Raw genomic sequence first — 10,182 nt, 5'->3', positions numbered from 1 at the left:
TATATAAAATTTTTTTATAATTTGATACGAAAGAAAAATGATATTTAAATATTTAAAAATAAATTTAAACTGAACGGCACATATCATTTTAGAGTAAAATAAACAGTCATGATTTGGCCACGTGTGACTGAATGCATGTGAACGCTTCAAGTTCAATCACTGGCTCAAAAGTCAATACTGTTGACCTCGATACGCGGCTGCTCTTGTCTTTTTTCTGTTCTGTGATCTGGCGGACTTCATTGACTCGTGAGCTCTAGTCCTTCGTCTTCGTCTTCTTCACTCTTCACTCTTCAGCACATCAGAGCCGACGGTAATTCCAGTCTTCCTCTTCCGCACTCCATCTTCGTCTTCTTCAGCTCAGTAGCCCCGGCGGCAGACACCAGCTGGTTAGTTTGGCTTTATCCTAACTGTTGCTTTCCCTTCTTCAGTTCTTTGCTATGCTTTCTTCTTTTTCTCTACTATTTGAAAAACTGTTAAATCTGGTTCATTTAAAGGAAATTTCAAGCATCTGCAGTTGCCTTGGCACCGATTCAATTTTATATTGTGCATCCCAGTTGGCTTCCATTCTGGGAAATAAAGTTGAAAAAGTTTCTTAAAATTTCCTCCCCTGCAAAATTATGGAACTGATTGATAACAGTACCTGAAGGAGTTATAATCATTCACCACATACATCCAAAGCTGCATATAATATCAACATTCAACACAATATTCATCTCTAAGTAGTCAAAGCGAATGGTACTATGACACGAATCTCTAAGGGGTTAATTTTTTCACATTAACATGCTCATGTAATATTCATATTGGTTAGTGTTCAGGAATCCTTGGAAGGAATGATTTCTTTAGGTCCATGGGGAGGTCCAGCTGGTGACCATTGGAGTTTCAAGGCAAACAATGGTGGAATAACTGAGATAGTCATCCATGAGCAAGTCAATATTAAGTCCATTTCTTTCAGAGATGCTCATGGTCATATTTCTGCGACATTTGGAGGCAGGAACACCAATGATAGGGGTGAAGAGAAAAAGGTGATTTAATTGGTTATATTAATAATATATTATTATTCATTGTCATACATTAATTGATATCATTATTATATCATTTGTAGGTTCCAATTCGTTGGCCTTCAGAGTATTTGAAATCTATAAGTGGAACTTATGGAGATTACGATGGGTTTTTAGTAGTCAAGTCCTTATCATTCATCACAAATCTCACAACTTATGGACCTTTTGGATCAACTTCTGATGGCAAGCCTTTCTCTATCCCTATAGCAGATAGTGTTGTTGTTGGCTTCCACGGGAGAGCTGGTGATTACCTTGATGCACTTGGTATTTTTGTGAACCCAGTAAGTAATTCATTATTCAAATCTAACAGAATTTATATATATTTTAGTAAATCATGTATCCATTACGTTTGATTCTTCTGATTTGTATACACTAGTACTACAACATTTTTTGTCTATGACAACAAATAAAAATTGTTGTTATGGGGGTGAAAAAACTATTACCTTATAACTATATATGCAATGGTCAGGCATGGGTTTCTAGACACGGTATATATATGCTAGTGTTATCTAAAATCTAAGACAATGGACTTTTACAATCTATAGTCACGGAGGACAAAACCGTTGCCTATAGTCTAAGTTTTTGAAATTGGTAACGACTGTTGCTTGTTGTGTATTTAAGGAATAGACAACACTTTTTTGTCAGTTGCAAAGTTACTGTTGCTAAGCTAGCTTTAAAATATTGTAGTGTGGTAGTCACGGTATGAAAATCTGGGTCAACCTATCTATTTGAATTAATAAACTATTAAATTAGTATCTTGCCCTGTTCGCTTTACAATTCTTTGGTGATAGCAGATGACTATATGACCATTGGCTTTGGTGCAGGTACATTCACATGGAAGCATTTCATTTGGGCCATGGGGGGTCCCAGGTGGAGATGCTTTTAGTTTTAGGGTGGCAAGTCCATCGCTTTCAAAGACGCTAACGGGCACTACTACGGAAAATTTGGTGGCAACAATCCAAATGCAATTGGTGACAAAAAAATAGTGAGCTTATTGCCATTTAGTTAAATCATTTCTCTCTTTTAATTCTAGATCTTCCTTATTTAGCCAACCTGGTTTCTCTTGTTTGTGTGAGCTGATTGTGCATACATATTGCAACTGTATGTTAATGAGTAGGTTGAACTTGATGGGCATTCAGAGCATCTGATATCCATAAGTGGGACATATGGAGATTATCATGGACTCAAAGTGATCACATCACTGTCATTCATAACCAATCTTACCACACATGGACCTTTCGGAACTACTTCAGACACTTCTTTCTCCATACCAATTCAAGGTTCTCATGTCATCGGATTTCATGGAAGTTCAGGCTACTACCTCGACTCAATCGGCATCAATGTGAAACCAGTAATTTTTTTTATAATAATGATAATGGGTGTAATGTGAGTCTCATGCTTTGCATGGAGTTCACGATGAGTTATACTATTCATGACTTATATATGAATCATGCAACTATGTATGTATGCATAAGTTTCAATAGCTGAGTCAAATTTGTGATATGGCAGAGGAACATAATAGAAGGAAGTATTTCAATAGGTCCCTGGGGAGGCCGAGGTGGAAGTCCATGGAGTTATACAGCAAATGAAGGGATAAAGCAGATAATCATCCATGTAGGGTTAAACATCAAATCCATATCTTTCCGGGACACAAGTGGCATTACTTCAGCAACATTTGGTGGCTACAATCCCAATGACACTGGTGAAAGGCAAATTGTAAGCACTTGTTATTTACTAAATAAAACAAACTAGGAAAAATCACAATCAAGGACATGAGAAAATAATTAATATGATTGAGGACTACAAAATTTTGAATTAATTTATTTTTTATAATAAAAAGTTTAAGTGAGTAAGGTTTCGAGAATTCATAATTCACTAAAGTAAAAGCATGCTTCTAAGTTTAAGGAGCGCTTAGAGATATTTGCAAATCGTCAACTAATAAAGTTTTTATATTGGCATTGAGATTTAGTCATACAACCTTGCAGGATATTGGTCAAATCATTATTTATTGGACCAACCTTTGTTGGTATTTTTGAAATTAAATTTAAGGACCGTGGTATTTTATTTTTTTTTTGCAATTTAAAAAAATCATCGTTTGACTGAAAGACCCTTCACACTAGCTAACCAATTGTGCATTTTAAAGAAGGGCATTTTTGTCAAAGGATTAATTTTTAAACTATAAAAGTTCATGATTCTTAAATTTAATTTCATAATTTTGTGGTCCTCAATCGTTATTACTAATTTTCCAAGATCCTTTTGTAATTTTCTCCAACAAATTAAGCACTTGTACATGATTCATACTTTAAAATTTATTTTGGTTTATTTGTAGGTTCATATTAACTGGCCTTCAGAGCATCTAATATCCGTAAGTGGGACGTATGGAAATTTTGCCAGTTTATTAACGATCACATCTCTATTATTTGCTACAAACATGGCTACGTACGGACCTTTCGGAACCAATTCAGGAACTTCTTTCTCGATCCCTATAAACAATAATACGGTGGTTGGATTCCATGGAAGGGCTGGTCACTACCTCGACGCAATTGGCATCTTCGTTAAACCAGAAACCACAATTTAATTTCTGATATTTGTATGAACGAATGATATAATGATTGTCTCTGACATTTATAAATGCGTGGATGTGGACGTGTTCATCAATTAGTTGTGTCTTTCACTTTATTGTTTGGGTTTTCATAGCTCTGTGTTTTGCTTGATTTATTGATCGATGATGATTGTATTCTATATCCATATGGCTACTTAATTAGTGTGGTGGAATTATAAAAAAAAAATTGTATTGTAAAATTAAGGTAAAAAATATTTAGAAACTTTTTTTAATAAACTTATTTCTATAAACTTCGAATATCTTTAGGCCAATAATTGTACATAAATATTCATTCATTTTATCAAGAGTCAATCCTTTTCAATTTGTTAAGTTTTATTCTGAAACTTAAAGGTTAATGTTAAGCTATTTTAATAGATTAAGGAAGGTCAGACCATTGTTAATTTAATAAAAAAATACCTGAAACTCCTAAAAAGAAAATTCAAGTATTTTTATACCTTAATCAGCTACGTTATGGCACTTGTAGCGTTATATTTGTCTTAGGTAGCTTTAATTTGAGGACAGCCCTTGTTGCCCTAACCTAGATTCCTGACAATATGAGAATCTATGTGAAAGTACTTGAGATTTTAATTAATTAATTGACATTAAAAATAGACCAGAAAATTAATGGATAATTAGTGTTAACACATACTCACTCCCGTCCTTAATATACAAGACAAGTTTAATTAACTTCGCACTTATTAAGAAATGATAATTATATCATTAAAATGGTTGGAAAAAATATGTAACTTTTTAATTTTATTCTTCTTTGCAATTAATAACCATATTAAATTATCATCAAGGAATTCAAATCATAACAAATATATAGAGTAATAAATTTTCACCAAAAAAGAATAACCATGTTAAAATGTCGTCTAGGAATTCAAATCATAACAAATAAATAAAGAGTAAAAACTGAAAAAAAAAAGTTATTTTATACTCTCTCCGTCTCAAATTATAAAACACTTTTAGATAAAATCTCACATACTAATAAACCTCACTAAATGCACTTAACAACCTTATCTTTCCAAAACAAAAATATAAACTTTCTAAAATATCCATCATTTAATATATTGAAAAGAGAAGTGATAAAAATTAATCATAAAGAGATAAAAGATAGTATTAAAATTGATGCATTTAATTAAACCTTAATCTACTTAAAATGTCTTATATTTTGGGATGAAAAAATTTCTTTAAAAATACCCTATAATTTGAGACGGAGGGAGTACTAAGAACTAAAAAAAATTCAAATGTTGTCTTATCATAAATCTATGAATCAAGCAGGCAAAGCAAAGGTTTCTATTTTTCACGAAACAATTAATACATATACAAATGCTTTATCCAAAAAAAAATGAATACAAATGCCAATCATTACATTTGTTCACAAATTAAGTGGGTTAAAAACATTGATTGCATTTGTAAAGAAAAATCCAACAAAGCAACCTTCTCAACCTGCCCAGTGAAACATTATAAAGTAGCCTGCCAAGCACGCCTCCAATTTTGGAGTTGGCTTCTCTCCATTTCTTTCCCTCTTCATTTTCTCTCCACTTCTTATCTTAACCATTGGATCTATTTTTGAATAGTTCAGATTTGATATTTTATAAAATTATTATTATATTTATTTTTCATAAAATTTCACATTTTAATAATAATTTTATAAAACATCAAATCTGAACCATTCAAAAATAGATCCAATAGTTGAGATGAGAAGTGGAGGGGAAATGGAGAGAAGCCAACTCTCCCAATTTTGAAGCAGATTTATCCACTCAAGAACCCATCAGAGCTTCAGTAAAACCATCATTTTCTAACTCTACGACTCAGGTACAATAGAGAAGTCGATATATTTTACAGATTATCCGAAAATCTACATGTAAACACTTACTTGAGCTTACCCGAATCTTGTGTTTTTCTAATCCCAGCATGATGGCCATCCTTCAAGTCTTCAACAGTGGCCTTATTTTGCAGAATTCACCCGAGAGATCATTTATGCGCAGGTTGGTTCTTCTTTATCAAGGCATAGGCATCACTATAAATGGCCACTAGATTTGAGAAGACTGCCAGAACAATCATAATGACAGAGAGAATCTTGTCTGTTTTAGTTGCTATGTTGTATTGATGCCTGCATGGAAAGGAATTCTTGCTTAGCAGCAAAAACATCTAGTCAAGGGAAATCAGTTTTACAGTAAGAGTGAAGGATGATAACTATCATAACCCGCTTAGATTATAGTTTTTGCCTTGATACTATTACCTGCTTTTCAATTAAGCTTTTAATTATACTTCCTTAAAAATTTATCCAAAGACCATATAAAGTTTATTCTATAAATTATGGTTTTTCATTCATAATTGATTTTGGCATGTAAAGAGGTGTTTGGATATTTTTAAGAAAACCATAATTTTAAATTTATAATTGATTTTGACATAAACAGGGGTGCTTGAATATTTTTCACAGAATCATGGTTTTGCATTTATAATTGATTTTCTCATATAATAGGGATTTTTGAATATATTTTCATGAAATCATGGCTTTGACCTTTAAAAATTGATTAAATTTGGTATCCAAACATGCAAAGACTACCCAATTTCCATTAATTTCTTCCACAAAGAGATGTGCTCATTGAAGCAGGTAAGACATTAAGAGCAAGGACCAACAATTTTTTAAGCGTGTTATAGGGAAGAAGACAAACAGTTCAAACTTCAAAGTTCACAAAATGTTTGTTAATCTTTGTCTTCCCTGGCTCATTATATTCTTTCTGGGTGCCACATTGGACCCGCTAGAGACACAGACAATATACAGATACAGAAAAATAGAGATATTCATGTGGAAAAGTTTAGTGTAATGATTCAAATCCAAAAACTACATTCATGAACCATCTTCATCTTTGAACTACATAGCAAGATCCGTTGACTAAAGTCAGAACTGACCTGAGAGTGATGGCAGCTGGAAATATAAATCCTAGACATACCGCAGCTGTTGCTCCAGTGAACTGGAATGCATCCCAAATGCTAGGTATGAAATTTGCTCCCAGGAAGATAAGACCTATGAGGCCAGTGGTCATTGATGCAAATCTGAAGTTATCCAAAACCAACGGCCTTGATGAAGCAAAGAGAAGACCATCTACATTGACCCGTAGTGGATAAAAGACAACAGGAAATACAAGCATGAGGTGTGCTACATAGCTAAAACGTACAGCATCATTGAGCACAGAACCAAAAGGAATTCCAAGATCAGTATCAAAGTTAGCAAGCACATCATCAAGAGTCTCATCACCAAAAAGGAGGAACCCAAGAAGCTTGTGAGTAAGTAGACTGAAGAGCATAAAATAAGGGAAGAACGCACAACCCCTTGCATCTGACTGGAGTCTTCAAGTTCATTATTTATGTTGTGAACTGCAAATAAAGCATCTACACAGATCAATTATTGACAAGTTGATAAAATGCAGATATTGGTTTGCAAATAGACAGTGTGCAGACAGGTAAATCCTGAAAGCTGACAGTAACAATGTCATGCTCCAAGGTAATTAAAACATTAGGCAACAAGAACCATTTTTTAGTGATACTCGTGGCGTTGGTTTAGAATTGCCACGCCTACTTCAAACAACCAAGGATAAGAGGAAAGGACAATACTTGCATTAATCATGTTACTAACAGAATAAAGCATATGACAAACTTGGATGACAAGTGTTAAGTGTTTTATCTGACTCAGGGTGAATAGGAGGAATGTATGAATCAAATTAATAACCTGAACACCAATTTATCCTGCCAAGATTTGACACTTATGATCAGTTTTAACACAGTTTACATGATTCACTTCATTATTTCACTGGGCAGGAACAGGTCCAAAGGGTAAGAGACAAATTGTTTGATTGACTTCTCTGCACTCATACAAAATAATAGCCAACCTAGATCTAAATAAACTAGTTGTCCGCATCTGAGGTATGAAAAAGTAACTTGCATACCGTTGTAATGGCAGATATAAGCACTCACAAGCACAGGAACCACGGTGAACAGTTTGAGAAATGACATGAAATCAGTAATGACAGGAAAGAGTTTGGGCATCCCTATGCCTCCACTTATAATCTTGACAATTGAAATTCCCACAGCAATGACCAGAAAAACAACTGCCAGTGCAACTGATAGAGCAGATGTAAATCTCAATGAATCTGCAACCATTAGAGCAAGAGTCAATGATTTCATCATCAAATATGACACAAATATATTTGAATAAGATCTCTTTTCACCACATAACATACAGATAATAAAAAGCTTTAATACACGGCAAGTGACATGAATGAACCAGTATGGAGGTTTCAAAGCAATAGAATGCTCCTAAAACCATAACGCATATCTACATATCTTGTGAGATGTGATTCAAAATATACAACAGAACAAGTTACGAATTTTTCTTTTACCTGTTTTCTCTAATAACCTACCCCTTTCAGAATATGACTGAAAGCAACTACTAGGAGTACGCAACTCATCTCAAGCCTAAATGCTAAGTTTCTGTCAAAACTCAACACCTCCAACAGAGACTTCATGATTAATTTGGGGAAAAGTCCACAAAAAATCCTTCTTGTTAGCACTTGTGAAATGGAGGGTGGTCAGATCTTATGCTCCCCATTCAATGGTAGGTAATTTTTTTCATAGATGTTGTTCATGCAAAAAGAGTTTCACTTACATGTAATTTAATAAATGAGAGTAAGTGTTTGTAATTTTAATTTTAGGAAAGGAACTCACTCACCAATTCTCTTAAAGCTTACTAGTGGTGCAAATATAGCCAGAGTTGTAAAAAAATAACAAATGTACGCCCGGTCCACCAATGGACACCAAACCATCCTTCAAAGATTCCCGGATGATGATCTCCGTTTGATGATGTTCCAGAAAGCACATCACCTTTATTGTTAAAAATAAATAAATAACTTAAATAATAAAACAAAGCAATGATTCCAGGCTGAGTAATATCTAAACATATGCAAAAATGAGCAGATATACAGCCAAATATATTAAGCCAAAGACTCAAATATGATCTTACCAATTATAATCATGTAAACAATGAGTATACCAATGTTGTTGATTAACACAGAGATTTGCACCAGAGCTTTTCCATAATTCCCGTAGGAATCCCCCATTAGACCTCCATAAGAAACAGAGTTTCCTGCGCGGGTAAACCTGACCAAGAACTCAATAGACTTCTCTGTCAAGAAAGCCATGAAGATGATAACAAGAATCCCTGGCAACATTCCCAACTCTTTAAAGGTTGCAGGCAAAGCCATGATCCCAGCACCAATAATTGTGGTGGACAAGTTAAAAACAGCTCCAGAAAATGAAGCTCCATTAAAATCGTCAAACCCAGCATCAACGTCCTGAGTTTTAGGCAACAATGGCTCATTTTCATTAAGCTCTGCTTTGCCCTTTCGCGAATGTTTCTTTTTTGTCCCAACTTTAAGATTTCCGATGGTCATTCTCAGATATCAATTAATTCTCCAATCAACTTCTGCGGCGTAACACTGTAAAAGAAACATAAGCAAGCTTTAGGGAAAAAAAAAGAAAGAAATTATAAGAAGGTAGAACAATGCAATTCAGTCAAGCAAACCTGATAAATCAACGATCGTTAAAAGGAGGTTAATCTCTTGAACAAAACAAAGCGAAATAATGTGCCCAAAAAAAAAAAAACCAATGCAAAATGACCGAAGTTTATTTGAAAAACTGAGACGGGAATCAAGGTCAACTATACAAGACATGCATCCAAAAACAAGGTTCTTCAAGACCCAGTTCTGCAAACGTAATGCATCGAAACCTCCGTTGAAAGAAAAGCAAGGAGTCAAGCAATCTCCGAGATATTTTGGTCTGTATTTAAGAAATACCAAAAACCCAGAGAGAAAGAGAGAAATACGGAATCCGAGATTGAAGCAAAAAAATATCAGAAGGAAGAAATTGAGAGAGAGAGAGCGATGGAAGAGGACAGGGGACTAACGCATTTAATGTGAGTGCCTCTAAGATTCCATCGTAGACTAATGAACGGAGTTTAAAATACCCACAATTTGCATGCATCTCGGACAATTATGAAACGTACGAATTCACGAAAATGAAGAATATGAGGTTGAGAATATGAATTATTAATTACAAATACTAAGATTTTCTGTTTCTTCTTGGACCTTTGGCTGTGATGAGAAAGATTGAGCAACAGAACGAGCCGACAGGGGAGAGGCTATTGCCAGTGCCAATGTCGTCCACGAGTAAATGATGCACTTTGGAGTTTTGTTCATGAAGCAATCCTCAATGGCAACGCTTCGGATATTTAAAAAAAAAATCTGCCAAACGTCACGTGTGAAACAAAAATCTGCCAAACGTGGGTTCGCTCCTTTTATAAATAAAATTTATATTTATTTTATTCATGTAAATAATTAACGAATAATAAATTAATAATAATTTATCTTTTATTTATAATTTGTATCAATTTAGTTTTTCTTTCCACCAATGTATCAACCTAATTTAATTATACACTATAACTAAAAATTAGACACTGTT

At 34.1% G+C, this 10,182-nt stretch overlaps 1 protein-coding gene and 1 pseudogene across 1 annotated transcript; one reads left to right on the top strand and one right to left on the bottom strand.

Annotated features, from left to right (window-relative positions):
- The first annotated feature begins 286 nt into the window (after positions 1-286).
- On the top strand, positions 287-3,727 carry LOC129301338 (mannose/glucose-specific lectin-like). Its single transcript, XM_054939911.1, is given in 8 exon segments — positions 287-310; positions 816-1,022; positions 1,103-1,339; positions 1,883-1,952; positions 1,955-2,043; positions 2,176-2,409; positions 2,568-2,774; positions 3,388-3,727. Coding segments are annotated over 7 exon segments (1,278 nt in total). The 5' UTR covers positions 287-310; positions 816-830; the 3' UTR covers positions 3,637-3,727.
- A 1,221-nt stretch (positions 3,728-4,948) lies between these two features.
- LOC129301339 (amino acid transporter AVT6A-like) lies at positions 4,949-9,856 on the bottom strand (annotated as a pseudogene).
- Between the last annotated feature and the right edge of the window lie 326 nt (positions 9,857-10,182).

The sequence above is a fragment of the Prosopis cineraria genome, unplaced genomic scaffold (assembly GCF_029017545.1).
Source record: "Prosopis cineraria cultivar Desert tree isolate PC_DT_omini unplaced genomic scaffold, ASM2901754v1 PC2055, whole genome shotgun sequence".
NCBI classification, from domain to species: domain Eukaryota; kingdom Viridiplantae; phylum Streptophyta; class Magnoliopsida; order Fabales; family Fabaceae; genus Prosopis; species Prosopis cineraria.
The sequence above is the reverse complement of the archived record's forward strand: the minus strand, read 5'-3'. Positions and strand labels throughout refer to the sequence as shown.